Source organism: Antedon bifida, chromosome 2 (assembly GCF_963402885.1).
Source record: "Antedon bifida chromosome 2, ecAntBifi1.1, whole genome shotgun sequence".
NCBI lineage: Eukaryota > Metazoa > Echinodermata > Crinoidea > Comatulida > Antedonidae > Antedon > Antedon bifida.
In genome coordinates, this window is record NC_136227.1 from 6,241,696 (window position 1) to 6,268,070 (window position 26,375).

Below are 26,375 nucleotides of genomic sequence, written 5' to 3' on the forward strand. Positions count from 1 at the left end.
TTAAACGGATTATCTAAAGGATCTCCACCATCACTTTTTCCGGTGTATTGTTTTTATTCCCTATGTTGACGTCTGGTAAAAATACGAAATAGTGCTGATAAATGGAGTGAAATGTCTTAAAATTGATGCTGTTAATGAGGTACAGTAATATAAAAATACTACTAAATACGTTGTAATTTTAGTTTAGACTATGGACTATATAAGACTACTATTAATAGGCCTAATAAGTTCTCCATGGTTAGATCTTACGTTCATGGTTAGACGCACCTTACATCAAAGTTCCACTGACCTACACCGAGCCACAATCTTAAGCTCTGTCTGCACTATCAAACTTTATGTGACAAAATGTGATGTGTCCATATTTTGGTACATTACACTTTTCTTGTCAAACTAGTTTGATAGTGTAGACAGTGATTTAGTCTTGGTTGTACACATTTTAAATGTGTAGAACGTTTTACTTGTTGTGTTTAGCTCTGTCTACACTGTCAAACTAGTTTTACAAAAAAAGTGTGATGTGCCCAAATATGGTAGTGATATGCTTAAATAGGGTAGTGATATGACGTCATGTCAATATATTGGCACATCACATTTGATAGTATAGACAGAGCTTTATAGTATTATCCAAGCCACCAATTAGTGTAGTTTTGGTTGCGTTTTATGATAGGCCTACATACTCTATTTTAGATCATGTGTTTTAAGCGATCCTCAATCGAAAATTGCAGATCTATTATATAGTTAATATTCTTATTACGTTATTAAATAGTTCAGCAACTTCGGGACCGTCTTTATTTTGTTTATTTTTTAAAATGAGCCATTTTTTATTTTACATTTATTATTAATTAAAAATAGTATACCTATAGTATACCACCTTTACTGTACACGTACGGTATTGCCAAATACACTCTAGGCCAACTTAAATAATGTATAATGTTAAATCCAAAGGCAAATTACTGAAAAAATGACAATGATGTCAGTGGCTGGATCTCAATGGAGATACATCGATAACGATAATAAAAGCAGCCAGAAAAATTATATTTAAGAAATTGGGGAAACTGTTTCTTGGAGGAATGATTTAATTATTGTTTACAAATAAATTAACATGTGGGCTGTACATCCTGCAAAAACTATTATTAAGTTTATTTTGTATGTAAAAATAAACATTAAATTTCTTGGAATATAAATGCTGGTAGATATCAAGGTCATACAATATACAATTAGTAATCGTTACCGGAAATAAAACAATAACATGGCTTAGTCTATTTATTGATAATAGACACCAGTGTACGGCCTGTGTGGTAGGTAGGCCTATTAGTTGTGTGAAGTTTTACAACAATGTACCAAATTTAGTACATTACACACCCTTATGTTTTAATGGAATAACCCATTGGAACACTACATACTTACATACACATGATTGGTCAATGGTATGGTAAAATTAGTTTTTATCTTTTGTAGTAACTGGTATTTGTATTCACCTATGTTTTACTAGACCATCCTGGATAAAGAGTGGGATTTCGAAACACAAATGAGTAAGCCAGATATCTCACTCGGAATTGGACACGCGTAAATCGCATCAAGATAACGTCACGCTGAACCGAAATTAGAAGATAGAAGGAGAGCCACCCTAAACAAAGAGAGTGGAGCAAATTCAGATATCTCATCAAATTCACGTTACCGAAGTAAAAAGGGGTAAGCTATCATCATTTACAAACGTTTTTTGTTTGTTTTTGTTTTTCCTCTTTAGAAGAGTGAAATTACGATCAGCCAAGAGTGAAATTACAATCAGAAAGAGTGAAATTACGATCAGGGAAGAGTGAAATTACGATCAGTGAATGAAGACTAAAATTACGATCAGTGAATGAAGAGTAAAATTACGATCAGGGAAGAGTGAAATTACAATCGGGATAGAGTGAAATTACGATCAGGGAAGAGTGAAATTACGATCAGGGAAGAGTGAAATTACGATCAGGGAAGAGTGAAATTACGATCAGGAAAGAGTGAAATTACGATCAGGAAAGAGTGAAATTACGATCAGGAAAGAGTGAAATTACGATCAGGGAAGAGTAAAATTACGATCATGAAAGAGTAAAATTACGATCAGGGAAGAGTGAAATTACGATCAGGGAAGAGTGAAATTACGATCAGGGAAGAGTGAAATTACGATCAGGGAAGAGTGAAATTATTAATAAATGAATTACTTTACATAAATGAATTGTGCTAGGTACATTAATAACGTTACTTTACGTAAATGAATTACTTTCTATAAATTAACGTTATTTTACGAAATTAATTACGTTACGTAAATTAATTACATTACGTAAATTGATTACGTTGAATAGAGAGAAAATGTCTATTCCTCCATGTTCTATACGGTGAACCATCTAAAGCTCTGTCTACACTATCAAACTTTATGTGATGTGAAATATATGGACATGATGACGTCATATCACTACCATATTGGGGCACATGACACTTTTCTGATAGTGTAAACAGAGCGTTAGTATAAACCATCACTGTTTGACTCGAAATCAAAACTCTGAATATTTTGCTTCGATAGAATATCTATTTAAAATTGCATCTTTGACGACCTTGTGGGTTAAAATAATTTAAAACATTTTTCAAACATTTTAATTGCATTCCATATTCTATTATACTATGTACAATTAATAAATTAAACCTACTAGAGATTGCATTACTGTAGCTATGTTATATAGGCCTATACAAGGTCAATGATAAAATACCACTTATAGAAATACTAAATATCTTTATGATTATGGTAAGTGACTTTTAAAAACAATTTCAAGTACAAACTACACAATTAACTTTAAAAACTGAAAGTGAATTAGGACTGAACAATTACTATACAAATATCGATTTAGTTTCTATAAGAGTTTTGTGTCAACAACGCTTTTATCTGCTAGAACACACCTAACAATCGAGTAAAATTGGCTTCATCGTGATCGGCGTTTCATACACAGAATGGCAGTCTCTCAATCGGGACCAAAATAGGTTCGACTATTTTATTATATTCCCTATTTTCAATTTCAACGTAACATTTATTTCTTCCTTCAAGAAAATGAGGTAAACATAATATGTTCAGGTAAAGTATATAACGAGTCAAGAATGAATAAATATTATGATTAAAAAGTATAAAGTAATCAATAAAAGAAAGTAGGCAGTGCCCAAGATATTTAGAAAAGCGTTAAAGACAATACTAATTCAAAAATAATTTTAAAAAAATATTAACTAAAATCTGGAGTTCGATATTTATTCAATTCTGAATGTTAAATAGTCTTAATTAGTGTTGTTATTTATTACTGATTGATACATATTCAGTGTTGTATCTAGGCCCCTTCTCTATGCGAAATATTTTAATCCACACCTAATATTTTTCACAAATAGACTTAAGAAACCTTAATCTTAATAACTATTAAATGACTATCTATGAAAATGGTGTGATGTGCCCGAATATGGTAGTGATATGCTTAAATATGGTAGTGATATGACATCATCATGTCCATATATGAGCACATCAATTTTTTTTGCCACATAAAAGTTTAATAGTGTAGGTGAGACAGAGCTTAAGATCGTATGTTGGTTTACAAACAGGAATACAAAACAATATTGATACTGTTTAGTACTTTAATAAAAAAAACCAAAGAATGTCGACCAACCGGATTTGGTAAGCTTGTCATGTGATAAATAAACAGTTACTTAAAGTTATCTAAATTTGTCGTGTGGTGTTATCAGACGTTTGGTCAGTTCAACTGTTTATACTCCTACGTAATAATAATACCGTAGCACGTCCAATAAATCAAGAGTGAACAACCCCTTTATAATATTCCTACGTCACTAATGACGTTAGCTTTTTTTAAAGACAAACTTATTTCTTTAATATGCTATTTTAATATATACGTTTTCATTGTGCAATAGGGACTGGACCGTTTTAGAGGTGTTCACCACCTGTTGGTCCTATCCTTCACAAATATATATATTTTTTTTATTTTCTTTTCTAATCAGGGGGATTGCCACCTATCTGATAGGACAGTGATTAATTTACTATTGGTAATCCGAGGCCACATTGCCTAAAGACATAAAGTAAAATAAATAATATATGCATTTTAATTAGTGAGAAGTTGAATAAAAGAAACCATGATAACACCACCTACCACGCCATACCAATCGATTTTGGCATTCTACTTCCAATCGATTTTGGCATTTTACTGAATTTTAAAAAAAACAGAATATAACGAAAGAGAATTATGTTATGTATAGTCTGTGTCCAATAATGTACTATGTGATTTATCAAATACAGAATTCTTCATTTAACAATTTTGGTCGACAAAGATTGCATAAATATCACATAAAGAAAATCGATCATTCCTGATTTATGATTGGTTCTAGATTGTTTTACGTCACAAAAAGGTTATTGATCTATATGATGTATTTTATTTGATTTTAGATATTATTAAATAATTGGATTTTCATTTTTATGATTGGTTCCAGATTGTTTTACGTCACAAAAAGGTTATTGATCTACATGATGTTTTTTATTTGATTTTAGATATTATTAAATAATTAGATTTTAATTTAATATAACACAATAACAACTCAATTACGTGAGATACAAACCCACAATTAATTGATTAAATTTAACATATTTCTTTTTTTAGAAATATTCCGAGATAATAAATTAATGTGAACACAGATCAAAATACGCGGAACATAAAGCTCTGTCTTTGTGACAAAAAATGTGATGTGCTCATATATGGACATTATGATGTCATTACTACTTCATTTGGGCATAATACTACCATGTTTGGGCTCATCACACTTTTTTGTCAAACTAGTTTGATAGTGTAGGCAGAGCTTAACACAATGTTTTGCATAATCCAAGTATATGAAAATAACCAAAGTTATAAAATATGTTGTGATTTAAGTTTGTACTGTACTTTCATTAGTTTAAACATAACTATTGTTTCCTGTCAGAAACTCTGCAGTGTGTCTATTGCTATCTTCCATGACGTTAAGCTCTGTCTACACTATCAAACTAGTTTGACAAAAAAAGTGTGATGTGCCCAAATATGGTAGTGATATGCCCAAATATAGTAGTGATATGACATCATCATGTCCATATATGGGCACATCACATTATTTTGTCACATAAAGTTTGATCATGGAGTTATAAATAATTAATTTTATAACTCCATGGTTTGATAGTGTAGACCATGAAGTTATCTAACTCCATGTGTAGACAGAGCTTGCTTTACAGTTTGTCACTACGCAAGGCATTACACAGCGTAATACCATGTCCCGCATCTGTACGGTTGGTTACCAAACAGGTTGTGGTAACAAGTTTCCCGGAACAGTGACCAATACATAATAAAATACACCCAATGACAAACAAACGACCCAAAATATTGATTTATTGTATTGTATTATCCCGTAATATCTATCGCCTGACAAAATAGGTGACGTCACTTTAGTAATAGTACCGCCTCCTCCAATGGTATATCATTTAGCACGATTCTTTTGTCCTCCGTCGTTAATCCATGAAATTCGAGGCTGGTAGTGGTGGTTGTTTGCTGAATTTAGTTGGATTACACACAATGACGATGTTTTAATATTTAGCTATAGAGTTCTTTATACAGTAATTTGTGTTTATGATACTTGTCTGAACAGGGAGTTGGTCTGAACGGGTGAGTTACTTTAATGTTACTAATGTGAACGCGGGTTATTTGCACGGACAGTTAATACGTTTAATTAAGGCAATCATACCTTATTTGGCTATCAGCAGCAGAACGAAAGTAGGTCTACACTACGCGTGTTTTGATATCAGTCATAATTGGAAAGTATTTTACTGTAGTAGAGTGGCGTTTGCAATACTCGTCTGAATGGATCTTATTTATTGAATTACAATGTGAACGCAAGTTTAGATTCACTTATATCGCAGAGAAATACCTCTCACTTTAGTTACAGAAACAGTAAAGCGTTTGTTTTGAGGCATAACCGTTGGAAGTAGATTTGTTGACCTCCCTTGGTTGGTAGGACACTATTTTTTTCGAAAGTAAGTACAGATTCGACAATGCATGAAATACCTACATCATACAATAGATTATATAATTGAATATAATTGAGCCGTATACGTATTCAATTATGAGTGTATTATTGATTCATATTTCCGCTTATTATTATCATGAAACTATAACTCATTCAAACAATGTCTTTTTACCTTCGCAAGCCCCTTTCTTCCTCCTTGCACGTACTGTAACCTATATGTTCTGTTTACACTTGTTTTTATTGGAGTCAGCGACCTTGACTTTGTTGGGTTTCAAAGGAAACTACTGTAGTATATGCCTACAGGGAACGTCTAGGGCCTTGAACATTATAGATATTAATATTTTCCTTATATTTCATGTTTATCATTCTATATTTAGGCACATGTGCAGGCCAAGGATTACCAATAGTAAATTAATCACTGTCTTAGCAGATAGGTGGTAATCCTTCTGAAAAGGGGCTATTTTGTGAACCAATTCACCGTGGTAACCTCTACTCATTTCGAATAATGAACTGGGTTATAACTGTGTACACTGGACCTACGGTTTATAGTCCTTATCCGAGAAGAATTGTTCCACCACCACAACTAGGAGCAAACGGTGCCCCTGCCTTAATTAACCGCTCGGACATTTGACCAGAATTGACATACTTTCGTTTTGCATGAGGTGAATTGAATACTGTTGTTTTAATCAGGAAAGAGACATTTTACTCTTCACCTGCTTTAATAGACCATTCTTCTTTTGAACGGTTTATAAGTAAGGAACCCTATTTTATTAAGAGGACACCTTAGTTATATTTACCCTTCGTTCAATTGACAGAAAGTGTCCCAAAAGGAAGAGTTCTACTGTGTTATTATTATTAATAATAATAATAATAATAATTAGTATAGGCCTAGAAATATATTATTAATAATAAAATGATGTCGTATTTACAATCCGAGTTATAGTTTATGACCATATTGTATTTACCTTTGGAGGCTTTGTTTTTTTGCCGCTGTGCATAAAGCGTTTAATTTAGAATTTAATATCTAGCGATTATTTTTAACGGTCGTTATATGATATTTCATGGTAGTCAGACTATGAGTAAGCAGTTGGTAATATTTTCAATGCATCATTTTAACGTGTGCTGTCTCGCGTGTGTTGTCTCGTGTGTGGGGCTCGCGTGTGCTCCTCGCGTATGTGGAATCCTTGTAGGGAATTCTTCATGAGAACATTAACTATTTTTCACTCATTGTTGTATATTAAAGCATTGTTTATTATAGAATATATAGGTTCGTTTTCATTAGCATTTTGAATGGGAAGGCCAATAACAATTTGACATGGAACAAAATAGAAGGTGTATGTTAACGCCGTAGGCGTGTATATAAATCATAAATCAACACTGTTTTTATTGATTCTCGGTCAAAGCCTTGGATATTTTTTTTAACAGGTGTTTGTAATCTGAAAAGGTTGAATGTAGTCTGAAATTGCAGTAACTGATTTAATTTTTAAAATCGAATTGAAAATTGAACATTCATTGAAATAGAACCATTAATATCTGAATATAACACTATAATGTTGGTCAATTTCTGGGCGGGGGGACATTTATTTTTTAGTATAAAACAAAAACATAAATGGCCAAACTATAACATTTAAACGCCAAATGAGTGTGTACCTTTTACCTCTGACGTATAATTAAATATATTTCAAATATTGTGTGACATTTGACCCAATCGTCTGTGGCTTAGGGTGCTTTTGTGCTTTCCTGGCAGCTACTGACATGATTTTATTTTTTCTTCTTGCGTCGTGTTTGTTTAATTTGTTGATTTGTATTATATTTTGTAAAATATATCTTTTGCCTGAATAAATAATAATAATAATAATAATACTATACTAACCATGTATAGCAAAATAGAGTAGGGCCTATATAATGAAAACAACAAGTATGTATACCATCCTACTAAATAAGTCAATAAAGCTATATTAATCTTTTTATTAAATAATTTTGTGTCCAAGATTAGTACACCATTTATCATTGCAATTGTGTATATCTAATGTTATTCTTACAACGGATTATTAATTTAATCCGTTGATCCTTAGCAATGAAGAGATTAAAAAATAATCCAAAATCCTGTATTTAGAATCGCCGATGTGCAATTTAATTTACAAGACGTCAGCGAGTGTATTATTAGCCAGCTAGTTGGTTTGTGTTTATTAACATGGCATTTCATTTATGTAGTTTATAAGACAACAGTATAGACATCTAGTTAGGGGCCACCTTCGGTACCCAACAACAAGATGTTCCCTAAAGATATATTGTCCCCCGGAAAAATAATTGAAAAACATTTTTTGTAATATGCCATTTTAGTGTCACATAATAGTTTGACCAAAAATTTGATTTAAAAAATAATATTATTTACCTGAAAAAACTGTAATTTAGAGCCAGCCAATAGATTTTTGTTTGAATTTAACCATTTATTATGTTATTTTATAAGTGAAAACATTTTTTGGGGTTTTTTTTCTACGGAATTGATTACCTTTATTAAAACTTACTACAAAATAACCTATTCAAAGTCTGACTTAATTAATCTTCATTTTTCATGTTTTGGGGGACAATACATCTTTAATACTACAAGGGTGTCCCATGAGTAGAGGGTGGCCTCTTTAGTTCGTCGGGGAAATTTGAGGTTAATATGTAGTCCCCTTAATAGTTGGTTCTACCTTATCTTTAATTGTTATTTATATGTCCAGCACCGGAAAAAACAAATATTCTTTCCTTTAGAATTGGGGATATGCAAATATGAATTCATAGTCAGCATGGAAAAAATGACATTTTTAGGCCCATATCAAGTATTTTTTAGTGTGTGGTATACGCTGCCGGATGTTTTTAGATGTATTGTATGGAGCAATGGTTGCATCATGTTTGGAGGGATAAGAATTTCTTTCATTGTAAATTATATTTCTAAATTGTACTGGCATTAAAAAGTGTTCGCAATTTAATAGACCTAAATGTCTGTGTACGATTAACTATACAATACATACAATACCAAAGCATCTAAAATTGGAGTAATGTACAAAACGATCACACGATATAGAATCAATCAATTTTTATTTCGAATACGTGTCCCATATAATAAATAGACATATGAGTATATTAGTGGGAGGTCGTCTCGTTCGAAAAAAAAATATACAATTGAAGTTAGAAATATTGAATCCTAATTGAGATTATTCGCATTAAATTAAAGGTCTTTGTTGACAATTCGCTTATAAATCAATTTTTATTATTTTATGTGTTTATATGCGTATAAAACCAATATCAAACCGTACGTGTTGTTGACGCAAGTACAGTGAAAGAAATACTTATATTATTTTATATTCTGTATAGGCCAATAAATAGATATGAGAAAAACACTTCAGTGAAATTAAATTATTAAAGTCATAAACAATTCGGCAAGCGGCCAAAGATGAAACCATGGGCCAAAAGCCAAACAGAAATGGATAGGAACCTTAGGTCCAACACAGAAATAGATGGAAACCTAGGTCCAACACAGAAATGGATACCTAGGTCCAACACAGAAATGGATGGAAACCTTAGGTCCAACACAGAAATGGATGGAAACTTTAGGTCCAACACAGAAATGGATGGAAACCTAGGTCCAACACAGAAATGAATGGAAACCTTAGGTCCAACACAGAAATGGATGGAAACCTTAGGTCCAACACAGAAATGGGTGGAATTTATAGAATCTATATTCTGTACAATAAAACAGTAGATCGTGCTAAGATGAACATTCATCTAAATTCTAAGCAATCAATGGTTATTTATGTATATGATAAAGACGGTACCAAAACATTCCAAAGAAAATACAAAATATTAACAATAATAATGTTCTAATAAAAGTAAATGGAATCGTATTTAATTATTTGTTTATGTAATAGGCCTATAATAATAATAATAATTTATTTGAACATACACTTTTGTAACAGTGACACACTTCGATATAAAGGTGCGTACTTCATCAAAATTTACTAAAACCACATTACAATGCTAACTATACATTTTACAACAATAATAAAAATGTTATAATAATAAAAACCAAACAGTACTATTGTAATAAGTACAATTGACTCATAAATGTGATTTGTGGTTATGTTGTGATGGCCTATGTATAATTCCATAGAGGACAGCTGTTACCAATTGTCGACATGCTGTTACCGTAACATTTTAATATATACAGTAATCAATATTTATGCCTATTTGTTTTGTTTCTATTTCACACGTAAGACGTAATACAAACAAAATGAGAAAAGAGTTAAAATGTCCACGGGTTCACCAAAATAGCGAAATGAATCGAAGTGGAGTCTACAAAATGTTAGGGCCTGGTCTACAAATATAAAGTTCAACATTGCATTGTTTAGGCCTATCATTTTTGTTGATTGGAACGTGTCGGTGCATTCATAATTACTTATTCAAATCCTCCATGTTTAATCATCCCCTTCTTTCAGGTTCCCTTTGTGCATTTTTATGCATGATTCTTTTTCACTTGTCTCTGCTTTTGTATTGTATTTTGTTCCTAGTATTGTTCAAACGTTTGATTTCCTGGTACGTTTATTTCACGTATTGTCTACGTTACAGTTGTTAATAACGAACGATTTGAATCAGTAAAAATGTACGGTGGTGTTAGGCCATTCGAGCCAAACACCACCCGGATTTAGAAAGTCTATTGAACCTGTGTCACCCGGTTCATATATGGTATTGGCATTTACTGTACTCAGTATGGGCCTGGGGAGGACTGACTTTCCCCAAGTCACTATTTATTGTCTGGTCTATGCTATTGTCCACCAGTCGGCGCAGCGTTTCGAAAGTTGTCTGTATCAAGCATTTTGTTTGCTCGAGCATTATACGCCATGTGTGCCAACATATATAGTTTTTTTTTTATTGAATCGACTAGACTAGGGAACGACGTGTAATAGATTGTCCAACCTCTGCGCACCACCACAACCAACTTCACCAACTGATTTTTGTTTTCATTCGTTCCCGATTGGTCCTAACAAACATTGCTGCCAAACTTAATTCGATAGTGTTGAGGTTATGCTAACATTTTGCAAAGCATGGTACTGGACGGTGTTGATTTCGTCTGTAACAACAATAACAAAAACCAAATTGAAATCTGCACGCGTAGGCCTAAGATAATTTCACTTTAATCGTGGATCAAATACAACCATTAGCATACCTCGAAGGACGTGCTAAATTTAATACTGTGTAAAGATTGTTTTTCCTACCGGTATTTTGAAATAAAAATAATTATGCAAAGTAATTATGTCCATTAACAAGGTTTATGTTTAAATCAAGGACCAATTTTTTCTTTATACTAAATAGTAATTCCAGTTATGTAATTCAGTGATTAAATAACGGCTGTGCAACGTCAATCAGCAGCCAGAGTGTTTTTAAACAGGATAAATTAATAAATTAGATTTTAAACAGTTTACAAAGAAAGCATTTGATTACTTAATCGCATGATAGATGGATATGTGAGAAAATTATAGAAAACATGAGTCATTCTCCTAATTAAGTACCGTAGTCACGCGTCACTTTACGACGCGCGCGTGCAATACTCGTTCGTTATCATCAGTTATTAAACGCGCGCGTGCAACATATTGTGTGATGGGGAAGAGGGATTATATATGGTGTAAAATATAATGAAGACCATACGAAATTGGCTCTTCCAATCTAGAAAAAAGAAAATCGGTACTATTATTGCCTATTAATTTAAAAGTTTAATCAGGGAAGAGTGACATTATTTTCACTCTTTACTGGTTTAAACTTGTCAAGTCTAATATAGTAGGCCTAGAAATTTGAATACTGGTTTTGTCAATGTTTTATTTGAGTTTTGTTCGATCATTTTGCCGAATCCTTCGAATAGTCCTGTTGCTATTATCAATGTTGTTTATTCAGTGTTTCTTTTTTCATTTACAGATGGCAGACGCTGACGAACCAAACGTACGGGCAGAACCCGTACCAGAATGGGAAACAGCAACAGTCACATGGGACTGGGCTTGGGAACTTCATACTTTCGGAATTGGGGCGTGTTTCTTTTTACTTGGAATTTACTGCATATATACAACTCATCTATTAGTAAAATACAATAATGGGAAATTGAAATCATTTTTCATAGCCGTCAACGTACTGGTTTTCCTACTCTGTCTCATGCGGACTATATTTTTAATGGTCGATCCGTACCGCTCAAGAGAAATATTTAGCGAGCTTGGGGCACAGATTCTGTTTAACGTTTCGTTCCCCTGTTTGACTTCTGGCTTTTCATTGGTGAACTGGGCATTTTTAGAAAGTAGTAAGTTCAAACTTTTATCTCCAAAATTACAGAATTCACGAATTCTTGTTGGGATTATTATCGGCCATTTTGCGTTTGTACTCACCGCAGACTTCATCGTGGCGTTTGTCGGCAATACGTGGATCCTTGTTATGTTATGCCAAGGTACGTTTATAATATGGGGAATGGTACTATGTGTTGGATTTTCATACTCTGCTTGGAAAGTTTATAACGTTAAAAGGCAAAACAGAAAGACGTTATACAATATTAATAGCGCGTCTGACGGTGTGTGTGGACGGTTTAAATTCCGTAAATCGAAACAAGCCAGCAGTAAGGACAAACAGAACAGCACCGTGCCTGCTGTGATATCCGGAACTGATACCAAACAGAATATGTACAGTTTACCTGTTAATGGAAACATTACTGACACTTACAACAACTTAACAGACGAAGCAATAAAAGTGAGCATATCACATGATCAGCAAAGTCCAATAGCTGATCAGAAACAATCAGTTACTGATACTGAAGTGTTTATAAAAACGGATTTGGAACCGAACAATATTATTGACGCGAATGGAACGCGTTATACCGTCCGCAGCGATTCTGAAAACTCCAATATTGATGACGTGTTTGATGGCGAGCCAATCACAGATAAGGAAACACGTGTGCAACAAAATGCTAACCAACCAACTCATTTGGAGATAGATGTCGTTTCATTGGCTGTTTCAACGGACGCTTTAAGCACCTCAAACGGACGTGTTTACACGACGCGTACGTCGAGATTTTTAACCTCAATAAAAGGAAATCGTTTTCTAAGAAAAAAACAATATGGCGTAAAATCCATAAAAGGAATGAGTATAATAAACAAGAAAACATCATTAATTACAAAAATGATCCGTATAACCATGGCAACAACAACGTTTGCTGCGATAATTTGTCTGATTAGCACGTACGCCATGTTTGGAGTTTTCAGTGTTCTGGCAGAAGACAAACAACTAGAGCCATGGGGATGGTATTCGTTCCAAACTGTTATGAGGTAAGAAATTGGGCCTAAATTCGGACCATTAAAATGAGCTTCAGCAGTGGCGTAACGGCATGAGCGCTCACTGTCTAAGCCTCCAGAGGGCCAGAGCTAAGGGGCCTGAGAAACATAAGCAGCGCGAATGAAACTACCCAGCGTTAGGTGGCGCTAATCCAGGGGCCCTTTCTTCCTGCGTTACGCCAGTGAGCTTTAGAAATGCACCTAATACCAGAAGAAAAATCTTCGTTTATGATTAATCATATATATTTTTGTTTTCTTTCTTTAGGCTGTGCGAGTTGGGAATGGGAATAACAATGGCGTATCTTACCACTACGCCTCCGAGAGTAAGAAACCGTAATTCTCAGCGATTGAGCACAAGCCGAAACTATTGATGAAAAAAGAAATTTTTTTTATTTTTTTTTATTTAGAATGATGTAACCCAATCAGTATTAATTCAGGACAAAATAATCGTGTTTCGGCAAAAAAAGATGTCGAAATGTTCACACAGAAAATGTTTATTATTATACCAGGGAGATTATACAGTACAGCGCATCATATAATATTAAGTGTATCCACATAACGACAAGAAGTTAAAGTCAATACTTTATTCACAACAATGATGGCTTCTAAGAAAATGCATGACATACGTACAGTACAGTACTGAACTGTGAGTTCCTAGGTTTCTACGTATTTATACCGTTATATATTACGCCATGACGTAGGCGCAACGAAAGTGAGTTGACCAATCTCAAGTGACAGTTCGGACGATCCATCGACAAATTATTTCTTGCAATGGTGCTTCTATATCGGAACCAATGTTAATGAGATGCGTTGGGGCGTTAAAAGAAGGGCGAATCAGTACACACGTATAATGAGTCATTTGCATATCATACACCTGCCATTCCGTCTTTAATATTGCATTTGCATTTTTTAAAAATTCATAGAATTTTTTTAAATGATAATAATAATAATAATTAACCCTGTAAATATATTGTAAATAATATGTAAACAAGTATGTAAGATTATAATTTATTACGTTGTAAAATACGGATGCTGTTTCTGTGTAATGAATACTGTATCAGGGTACTGTACATAAACCAAACTAGTTATTTAATTTTGGAGCTACACAAATATAAAGCAATTAAAACAAGTAAGACATACAGATGAGAATCGATGAGTTCTGGCTTAGAGTGGGAAGCGGTGCTTTTTCTATTGAAGAAGTGGGAAACAACGATACCGCCGATGCTGCTTTATAGCAAGATGTTGGTAACCGTGACGTCCCCGGCGGCGCCGCATTACAAGAAGTGGAAAACACCAAAGCCTGACATTGCCACGTCACACGAAGTAGAAAACGCCAGAGTCTCTGAAACTGCAACATCACAAGAAGTGAAAAACACCGAAGCCTCTGACATTGCCGCGTCACAAGAAGTAGAAAACACCGGAGTCTCTGACACTGCCGCGTCACAAGAAGTGAAAAACACCGAAGCCTCTGGCAGTTTGAAGTTAGCTTGAAATGAGCATAACAATTAAAACGCTATACCTTATAGAAAAAAGTAGTTGAGTCGATAAAACTATCAAAATGTTGATGTTCATCTCACAGCCTAGAAGAAAATTAGAAATGGCATATAGAGGAGAGAAAAACTCCAACCAGACGTTACGTCTGCAAATACCGTTTACTGTGTAAAAAGGAGAGTAATTTTAGACATTAATTCGGGTTCAAGCTACGGTTTGTCATTTAAATTTACAGATCCACGGTATCATGTCCAATGACAACAAACATTCTTCAGTATCGCGTCTTCTGGCAGCAACATATATGTCATGTGTGATGTTGTAGTACTGTGTAGTGACAGTTAGAGGGTTAGGTTAAGTTAATGTTAGGAGTAAGATGGTATGAGCCTGTTGCCGTTCAGCAGACACGATACTGCATGATGTTTATTGTCGCTAGCCATGATACATTACTAGAATCGACTGTGTAACGTTTACTCGATGACTTTACATAATTTAACCAATATAATTTCTAAGTGATGCATGGCATGAATCCATTTAAATTTAGTGTCCTGTTGAGCTAACAAAAATCTACAAACAAATATAATAAAAGCATATTTATGTTGTGGATTTAACGTATTGTTATGTGAAACACATAGTCGATTCATGCATTTCATCTGTTGTCACGGTTTGTGCATAATTTAAAATAAGGCTTAGAAATATCAAAACGTTCTTTGTTAATATTTAGGTGTTGTATACCAATTGCACCATTGTCAGCCATTTTTAGATATCGGTTTTAAAAGCACTGTATTTGAATTGTTTACGATAAAATAATCCATGACGATTCCTACACTAAGCTCTGTCTTTACTATCAAACTAGTTTAACAAAAAAGTGTGATGTGCCCAAATATGGTAGTAATAATATGACATCATCACCATATATGGACACATCACATTTTTTTTGTCGCATAGTGTAGAAAGAGCCTGTTTTCCATTAGGCGAATTTATTCGCGCGAATCGAAAGCATGGACTAATGCACATGCGTATTGATATTTTCATCTACTTTCTGTGACGTTAAAAATTGCTGAACCAATCAAAACTCGGGGATGTTTGATTCGCGCGTAAATATTTGCGTATGGAAGACAGGCTTAAGACCCACTTAATAGTCTGCTGAACAGTTCAGAGTGTACTCCTCTGAATATCCGGGTCACCCAAGGGGGTGGCGTTGGTTGGTTGGTTCAATCTTTATACTAATAACGATTGTGATTGCCGCCACTCGATTATTGAAACTACTACAATTACAATGATAAAGCTTTTAAATGTGTAGTGATAAATGTTGGCAAGTCTTTCATTTTAATAGTAATTATTAATAATTTAATTGACGATGTACATTACAACTACAATGTAATAAAACAAAAATAAATATATGTGTTTTATGTTGTACGCTGTTTCTTTGAATGATGGACCATATTACAAGTTCAAGTTCGACTCTCCTCAAAAGGAGACTTCATTCTGTATATAGGCCAGTGGCATTAAAACATAAACATTTCTTAGTCTTAATCGTATTTGGGTTTCTAGACTTAAAAAATTAAACAAAGTAGAACATATTTGAAATATAATTTGGAATGAGACGATTTCTTTCTTGATTATATAATGGACAGTTAAAAATAAGATGAAAGACGTCCTCTACTTTTCCTCTGTTACACATAGTCTACAAATACGTTCCAGACGGGGCACATTCATCCATTTACCAATTTGGGCTTCTAAATTCAAAATACCTCAAACAAATAAAATAATATAAACAAGAAATATTTCTTACAAAAACGCCACTCGACATTTTAAAATTAATAATTGTTCTTTTGATTAATTTATGATTAATTATTAAAAAGATGTCCTTTAATCGCAAAGATACATACAAATCACAGATAGTTCTTTAAATAAAAGATAAATAAATAAAAATACCTAAAGGCTTGCTTTAGTTAACATAATGATGTGGAGTGGATTTTTCAGTACTGTACACAAAAATAATCTTCCATACAGAGATTAGTTTTAAATTGACGGTAAATGGAAAAGGATGCATAATTATTAATTGAATATTAAATATCTACTTGGACACAACTTTGTCACTAAAATGATTAAATATTCAAATGTATATGTTTTGACTATAGATTTCTAGATTTTCCATTTCTTCAAACTGTAAATTCAATGCGCCCTCTATGCGTAATAAACTTTTTTAACTGTTAGAGGGAGTTCCGAATAAACTCTTGTAGGGTGCTGTTTATTATTACTATATTCTCTAATTCTCTCTACTATATTATCAAAATATGCTATATACAATAACCAATTAACTAAAAGGATTGAATATACTACGGGAATAATAATTTGGTAAATTTTGCCTTTTCATTTTAAATTAGTGTATTATTGGATAGAGGGGGTTCCAAATAAACTCTGGTAGAGTGCTGTTTATTATTACTGTATTATATAGAACATTCGGTGATTTTATCAAAATACGCTATCTACAATCACCAATTAACTAAAAGGATTGAATATACTACGAAAATAATAATTTGGTAAATTTCGCCTTTTCATTTTAAATTAGTGTATTATTGGATAGAGGGGGTTCCGAATAAACTCTGGTAGAGTGCTGTTTATTATTACTGTATTAAATAGAACATTCGGAGATTTTACCAAATACGCTATCTACAATCACAAATTATTTAAAAGGTTTGAATATACTACGGGAATAATAATTTGGTAAATGTCACCTTTTCATTTTCAATTAGTGTATTATTGGATAATGGAGGTAATTACTGTAGATAGGTTGAATCATGTTTATTAACAAAATATTGTGATATAGGGTAAAGAAAGGCATGACGCAAAAGTGACGCGTTTCGAATTATTTTGATTATTAACAAAATATTGTTTCAAATTGGACTCGAAATGAAGATCAAAGTGGTTCAAAGGTCATGTGTCAGCATATCATTTTGGTTCGAATCTCGAATCCATTCTAGCAACGTTTTGCTGTATGCAAACTTTCTAATAATTTCTATTGTGTACACTTATATTTAAATTATGATGTAAGATGTATACAGTGGTCTACGTAAGAAAGTGGTGGATCAAAGGCAATCTAACAACAGGATGCTGAGCTCCGGAGATCACATGGTTTATCTGTGGCTGCGACACGATCAGTTGCGTGCCCAGACACAGACACCGCGCGTTGCGCGGAGAATATGTACATAATACAGTATTATTGGTATTGAGTTTACGAAGTTTTGCATTAAATTGTAGGGGGCCCGGGGTTAGAAATCCGCCTATGTAAGGGATGTTAAAACGTCAGCTGGATACTGGACACTCGTCCAATGGTACACCTTATTCAAGTGTATGTCATTCTCCACTGGTATTAAAATATCAAGATGAACTGAAAACATTATGACTACCATTGCTGGTCTCAGCAAGGCAGTTGTTTGATTGTCTTGGGCCCAAATTCACAAGCGAACAAGTATAGTTAGGTTTAAGCAAGTAAACAATAATGCCAAAATACAAAGATCAATCTCTCTACAGTTTCGCTTTGGACCAAAGCGCCCCCAATCACCGTAAACCATAATACTATTTACTAGTACAGTTTTGGTGTAATGTTTTGTCAACGAAGAGTATTTGTTAATAATCTTTTGTGTCCATAATTTCATTTGGGCAGGGCTAAAATATAATTAATTTATGTTATGATATGCATGTTATGATACGCATGTTATGTTACGCATGTTATGATACGCATGCTCTACATTATCTTATTTAAACTGAGATGTCTGTATGGAGTGGTACCAGTGTCAAAACAGTATCAAAGCGGTAAAATGTGATTACTTCATTCATATAAAAGTGAGTTATTTCTTTAACTTTAACATCTCCTGCTGTATATTCACATGTGTAAAGTCGTCTGTTATTGAATTCTACAGAACGTGTGTCAACGCAAGCATATCGTCGTTTTATTAAGGATTGGTAAATGGTTGGGATGTGCACGGAATTAAAATTACATCGATTTTACCGTTTTATATACCATGTTTAGGAGATTCGTTGTCGAATTGTACGAAATTTGTAACTATGCCAGTCATCTGTCTCAGTTGACTCACAGATTCTTCAGCGGTGATCCACCACTACCCCTTGTCGCTTTACAACGGTAGGCCTACGGTATTTCATGATATGAACCAATACGTTTTATTGATTGCTATGGATTTTATCTTAAATAATATGAAGTACTATGTACTAGAGTGCAAAGCTCAACAGTATTAGTATCTCCGAGTGTTTGAACAATTACTAATACCTGCTTTGCCACACTTCTTTTAGATAAACTAGAAATAGTTAACTTGATAACCGATTGAATACTGAAGAACTATTATGTATTGTTTGCGTTGCACTCGAGAAAAGACTACAAGGCAGGAATAGGATATCACGAATTATTCATTTGAAGACCGCGCGTATGATGGATACCTACCTTTATATATTAAAATAATCACCATTAGGTATGGAGAGCAAATATAATATAACCATAACATCACGATTTTCAACTACTTTCATCATATTTGTTTGAATTAAGACTTATTTAATAAACGTTGCTGATGCCGATACCAGCATTTGAAATTAAGCTGGTACGGAGGTAATAAAATGTGAGACGGGTTTACTAATTATAGAACTGTACAAGTATCTTAAAATGAACTGCTTCGTAAAACATTTGCAATTCAGAGGACGGTGTGTTTGATGGAATGTTGCGGTAACTAACTGGTCGATTTGTTGATCATAACTGCTGTATTTCCATTCTGGAATATCTATTTGTTAAAACATCATTGCAAGATAACGTTATTGTATTGTAAGACTTTCACGTGGATTTGTAAGCGATAGTTGACTAATTGTAATATTACAATTCTACTTGCTGACTCTCTGTAGACTTGGATGTCTTGTTGGAGAAGGAACGCTAGTTGACTAAACGTAATATTCCAATTGCTAGAACATAGACTTGCTAAAAACATTATTGTTTAAGACTTTTCCGCGGAACTGGATGTCTGGTTTAGAGAAGGAACGCTAGTTGACTAAACCTAATATTACAATTCCAATTGCTGGAACATCGACTTGCTAAAAACATTATTGTTTAAAACTTTTCCGCGGACTTGGATGTCTGGTTTAGAGAAGGAACTCTAGTTGACTAAACATAGTATTACAATTTCACTCAGCTGGAACATTGACTTGCTAAAAACATTATTGTTTAAGACTTTTCCGCGGAACTGGATGTCTGGTTTAGAGAAGGAACGCTAGTTGACTAAACCTAATATTACAATTCCAATTGCTGGAACATCGACTTGCTAAAAACATTATTGTTTAAGTCTTTTCCGCGGAACTGGATGTCTGGTTTAGAGAAGGAACGCTAGTTGACTAAACCTAATATTACAATTCCAATTGCTGGAACATCGACTTGCTAAAAACATTATTGTTTAAGACTTTTCCGCGGAACTGGATGTCTGGTTTAGAGAAGGAACGCTAGTTGACTAAACCTAATATTACAATTCCAATTGCTGGAACATCGACTTGCTAAAAACATTATTGTTTAAAACTTTTCCGCGGACTTGGATGTCTGGTTTAGAGAAGGAACTCTAGTTGACTAAACATAGTATTACAATTTCACTCAGCTGGAACATTGACTTGCTAAAAACATTATTGTTTAAGTCTTTTCCGCGGAACTGGATGTCTGGTTTAGAGAAGGAACGCTAGTTGACTAAACCTAATATTACAATTCCAATTGCTGGAACATCGACTTGCTAAAAACATTATTGTTTAAAACTTTTCCGCGGACTTGGATATCTGGTTTAGAGAAGGAATGCTAGTTGACTAAACATAGTATTACAATTTCACTCAGCTGGAACATTGACTTGCTAAAAACATTGTTGTTTAAGTCTTTTCCGCGGACTTGGATGTCTGGTTTAAAGAAGGAACGCTAGTTGACTAAACTTAATATTATATTTTCACTCAGCTGGAACATCGACTTGTTAAAAACATTATTGTTTAAGTCTTTTCCGCGGACTTGGATGTCTGGTTTAAAGAAGGAACGCTAGTTGACTAAACTTAATATTACAATTTCACTCAGCTGGAACATCGACTTGTTAAAAACATTATTGTTTAAGACTTTTCCGCGGACTTGGATGTCTGGTTTAGAGAATGAACGCTAGTTGACTAAACATAATATTTAATACAATTTTACTCTGGAACATTGACTTGTTATTGTTTAATGTATAAGACTTTTCCGCGGACTTGGATGTCTGGTTGTAGAAAGTACTAAACACATGCATCTTACTCCACAGTATAGTTAAATACAATTATTATTACCACTTCACTTGCTGAAAAATTGACTTGATAAAACCATCATTATATCGGCCTCCTCTACGTACTTATGAATGTCTATAGTTTAAGAAGGAAAGCTAATTGACCAGAATCATTAACATTGTTCAGGAAATCACTATTGTATCTTGGTTGGTTGATGAGTGCAGAGTGCTTTGTAAATAACGAGTTTTACGACTGTTGTTACATAACTAGATACTGTTTCCTTCATAAATTAGCCATAAAAGGGTAGCTTCGTCAAGGTCGTTTTTGGAAATCTAGCAAAGAATTACCAATAATGATTTCCTAAAGAAATATGTACTGTCACATAAGGAAAGGATTCAAATTCAACGTCATTTCCATGAGATTAGGAGATTTACAACATAGCAAGTTGTACTAAGTTACTTCTACCCCTTGTAGTGCCATAAAACTGTATAGTCGTCTCGTCAGGAGAACATCAAGTTAAAGAAACCATCTCGGAGATAAACCTCAAGAAGAAAACTTCCATAACATATAAAGAACGTGCACAGTATCAAAGGTATTTGGAATTTGATTACAATCTATACTCATAAATTTGATTATAATTTTCGGTGGCATCGATACAAATAAATGTTTAATCATCTAAAACTCGAACCGTAATTATTCTATTATATTGAATAATATCATTTCCACAAAGACTCATCGCATTGATTGGCGTGCAGTGTGTAATTACATCACTCATCGTTATATATATATACGATTGACTAAAGATGTATGTTATTAATAGGTGAAATGTTGACTAAGTCATAGATTTTTAACATGAGTTTCATAAAATATTTAAAATTAACTGGACTCATGTCATCACCTGGAGTAGACTATCGTCAACTGTTGACGTCTTTTTGTTGATTTTTTATCCGAAATTACGTAAATCTGTTTTGTTTCAGATTTCGACTCTCAACAAAATTGATTTTATTGTCATTATTCAGAAATTGCATAATGGAATCGTTGTCTGAAGGAAATCAAACTGACGATACTTTGATTATTGTATCCGGCGGAATCGTAATAACTTGGATTCTGTCCGCAGTGACCGTGTTCGGGAACAGTCTCGTCATTCTCGCTTTCATCACCGAAAAATCTCTTCGTTCGAATCCGGCTTATTTGTTTATTTTGAATCTTTCTATTGCTGACTTTTTAACCGGTGCTTTCTCGTTTCCGCTTAACACTCTTTGGCTAATGTTTGATTATTGGCCATTCGGTGAAGGCGTCTGTAAGATGTGGTTGATTATTGACTACACGGCATGTGCTGTTTCTGTTTGTGGTATTATTTTAATCAGTTTGGACCGGTACTGGATGTTAAAATTGAAGTTGAAATACCGTCAATTTCAAACTACAAAACGTGTCACCGTAATGATTCTTGGCTCGTGGGCTGTTCTCATACCATTTTACGCAATTCCAACTTTATTCTGGGAGAAATTCAAGGGAGAACAAATAATTGATTATTCAGAAGATTGTGAAATGGAATCCGAACAAAGTTTGGCGTACAATTTAGTCATCGTATTCGTCGAATTTTTGATACCTCTTCCTATCATTGTATATTTCAATATCATTGTTTACCGTGAAATACGGTCGCGTTCACGTACACGCCCTAGCCATAATGTCAGCCAATCTGTAACACACGGTTGTGATTCTACCGTCTCTACTGTTGCCTTCTCTGTTACCTCTGAAAATCCGCGAAATATGGTTAAAAAGCATCGAAAAGCGGCAGTAACTCTCGGTGCTCTGGTGATTGCGTTTGCAATCTGCTGGACCCCTTACAACATTGTTTTAATTTGGAGTATCGTCTGTGATGACTGTTTAAGTGACACCCTCTGGGAGGTCGTCAACTACCTCTTGTGGACCAACTCTGCCATCAATCCGTTCCTTTACGCCCTCACAAATCTTAAAATCAGAGAATGCTATTATAAATTGTTGGGAGTAAACTATTTTAGGAAGAGCACACGTATAATACAAGTACATTAAAATAGTGATATGTATTGTTGGATGTAAAGAATAATTAGTGTTTAGGGTTTTTGTGAGGCGGGTACCATCCGGATCGTTGACAACAACCATTTTGTTGTTGTTGTTTTATTTACATTATAAAAGGGAGTTATTCCTTTAAATGTAGCCCATGTCGAGCTTCTGTTAGTGCACGGTACTTAAATCAAGGCAATCTACCAACATGATGCTGAGCTCGCCTTGCCAAGATAGGAGTTTGTGAACAGATCACAAATCTTAAAATCAGAGAATGTTTTTATAATTTGTTGGGTGTTAGCTATTTAAGAAAAAGCACACGAAGATAACATGAACATTTAATTTGTAGTTGACAACCGGTTTTGTTTTTGTTGATGACTTCCACGAATCGCCAAACCGTTACTAGACATAGTGATTACATTTTCAAAAAACTGTAGCTGTAGTGTTACTAAGACTGACCGAGCAAGCATTCTTTATCGTCTTTTTAATGAAGTAACAGAAAATCGACTCGCGCGCACAAAAGTCTTATCAACAATATTTTAACGCACATGTTCTACCCAGCTGGGATAAGGCATTATAACAAAAGATTTGTTAGATAGTTCTTTTTTCCACTTATATTTATTTTAGGCAAGCCAAGATAATTTATGAGCACTGTAATTTCCATTTATATTGGACAATAAATGAATCTGTATCTGTATAATAGTGTATCATCGTGACGTCACGGATCGGACGAAGTCAGTGATGAGACAATTTTTATTTTGTTTTTTTTACATTTGTAATGGCTTTATGATTGAAAACAGAATAAGCAGTAAATTGTTTGCGTTGATGATATTGATTATTATTATAACAATACTTTTATTTTTACAAACAGCCCAATAACATTTAAATAATTGATTTAATGTATTATGTATATAATTATAATATATCTAAGTTTAGAATTTATTCGGTGCCTGTTGATTTATGAATATTTTCTATACTTAGGGTTGGTTATTTTAATGTTGGAAACAATCGATCGAATAGATCAATGTACATAATTGTAGCTTGTTACGTTAATAAGAATATTGGAATATATGCCTGCTGTTATTGTATCATCTTCATTGTTTACGTACCTGTAAAATAGATTAACGTAGAGACATAAACGTATTTTAATTAAAAAATATATATATAGTTGATCATAATATTATTTTATAGGGTTGGTGCCTTACCTAAAAACCATCCAGTAAATAGCACAATTTAAATACTCCGTAAGTCAACGAACTTCAACATTGACAATATTTTATTTTACATTTTTATATTGCACTATTTGATCTAGGCGTTAAATTTAGTCAGAATGAATAAGAGAATCAGCATTCCTTTAAGCTTGGTTCCCACTAGGACACAGTTGACGCAATTGACCAATGACAAGCGAACGTTTATATAATCCACCGCTTGTGATTGGTTAAATTACTTGCGTTGCGCTTACGCATTTTCATTGCTTAATAGTAGTAACAATAAGATTATGAAGCATATCGGAGATCTAAAGAAAGAGAATTAAAGAAAGCTAAAAGACTGTTTGAAATGTTTCAAGTGCAGTGGAGTCCGGTGTGGAGTCTGGGGATATTGAGTTCACCATTTTAAGCACTGTCTACACTATCAAACTAGTTTGACAAAAAAACGGCGATGTGCCCAAATATGGTAGTGATATGCTTAAATGTGGTAGTGATATAACATCATCATGTCCATTATATGGGCACATCACATTTTTTTGTCACATAAAGTGACAGATAGTGTAGATAGAGCTTTAGTTATATGGAGTTGTATAATACCATGATGCTGGGTAAATTATGCCTTACATAATGTAAAGATTACAGGGAAACGGAGATAATTATAGAAAATCTTAATCAAGACAAAATTATTAAAAACATAAAATGCATCGATTACTCGTACCATAGATATATTATATAATATCTCTATGCTCAAAGGTCCCGCCTCCGCATACCTACTTCTGTTGCTTCGGTTCGGCTCAGATTCACGGGGCTAGTAGGACTCGATCTTTTTCTTTATCTTTTTCTTCTCTCTCGGCTCATCTTGACGTGGAATTATATTCACCGTCTTTTTATATATATTCAATTGTTAATTTATTTTTAAAAGATGGCTGTATTCTTAATTAAGATTGTTAACGGATCAGATAGTCGATGTATGTGTCTATTACGAGCCGATGATTAAATAATTTAAATTGTTTGATCGATTTTAAATAATTCTATTAAATTTCCTATTGTGTAAACGGATTCTGTACGGTATCTATATACACTTACCATTTCTAAGGCAATGTCTATTGACACGGGGCCAAGTTCATATAGAAGAAGAACCACTATACACGTTGTAATATATTGCTATTTGATAATTTCATTAACACGCGGACCTTAACTAAATATGTGGATACACTATCCACCTCTATTAAAACCAATGAAATTAAATTTCAACTAACGTTTAAAAAGCGCCAAGAAACTGAGCGAAATACTTGGCAAAATAAAGGAAGCTACAGAGGGCGTGCTATTTATTATTTCGGCCTATATTTAAGATACAGATATATATATAACTCGAGATTTGAATAAGCATTTGTTACGTCACCAATAGATCGTGTTTTTTTTTAATCAATACGCATCTCGAGTTACCTCTATCTTCATTATGGGCTGACATATTATAAAATAGCACTCACTCTGGTACTGATTTCGATCAGTTTTTTTCTAAGTAATTTTCTCAGCACATAATTTGTTTATATCTTACCATATTCGATTATCGATCAACTTTACGCACAATAAAAACAGTAATTGTTTTGAATAGTGCTTCGGCATACTTCATGCTTTTAATATTTCAATATCTTTGAAAAGTGAATACGCTGTTAATGGCAAGTGAAGAGCAACAGACAATAGGCCAAGAAAAATAATTAAAGTAGACCTATTCATAAGGTGTCGTTATAATTTGATTATCTTGCTTTTAGTAATAATTTCAATGAGCTTGTTCACAAAACAATACCATTTAAAACGTTAATTAAATTATTTTCTGAATACATTGAATAAGTAGGTTTACAATGAATACCGTAAGCATGCCGTGACACGCGAGTAATATTCGTGTGAAATTAAGAAATTAAAAGACTAAAAGAGCGTTTCTTTAGAGTTT

At 33.6% G+C, this 26,375-nt stretch overlaps 2 protein-coding genes across 3 annotated transcripts; both read left to right on the top strand.

The window, feature by feature from the left end:
• The first annotated feature begins 5,463 nt into the window (after nucleotides 1-5,463).
• Nucleotides 5,464-13,800, top strand: LOC144835951 (uncharacterized). The gene is made up of 3 exons (XM_078691087.1): nucleotides 5,464-5,699; nucleotides 12,013-13,400; nucleotides 13,672-13,800. The coding sequence occupies exons 2-3, from the start codon at nucleotides 12,013-12,015 to the stop codon at nucleotides 13,775-13,777; spliced, it is 1,494 nt and encodes a 497-aa protein (XP_078547213.1). The 5' UTR covers nucleotides 5,464-5,699; the 3' UTR covers nucleotides 13,778-13,800.
• A 7,857-nt stretch (nucleotides 13,801-21,657) lies between these two features.
• On the top strand, nucleotides 21,658-23,569 carry LOC144835006 (histamine H3 receptor-like). 2 transcript variants are annotated; one of them, XM_078690012.1, is made up of 2 exons: nucleotides 21,658-21,765; nucleotides 22,151-23,569. In XM_078690012.1, the coding sequence occupies exon 2, from the start codon at nucleotides 22,203-22,205 to the stop codon at nucleotides 23,223-23,225; it is 1,023 nt and encodes a 340-aa protein (XP_078546138.1). In that variant the 5' UTR covers nucleotides 21,658-21,765; nucleotides 22,151-22,202; the 3' UTR covers nucleotides 23,226-23,569. The 2 variants fall into 2 exon arrangements, with proteins under 2 accessions (XP_078546138.1, XP_078546137.1); XM_078690011.1 differs by having other exon boundaries at nucleotides 21,695-21,765; nucleotides 22,193-23,569.
• Nucleotides 23,570-26,375: the final 2,806 nt, after the last annotated feature.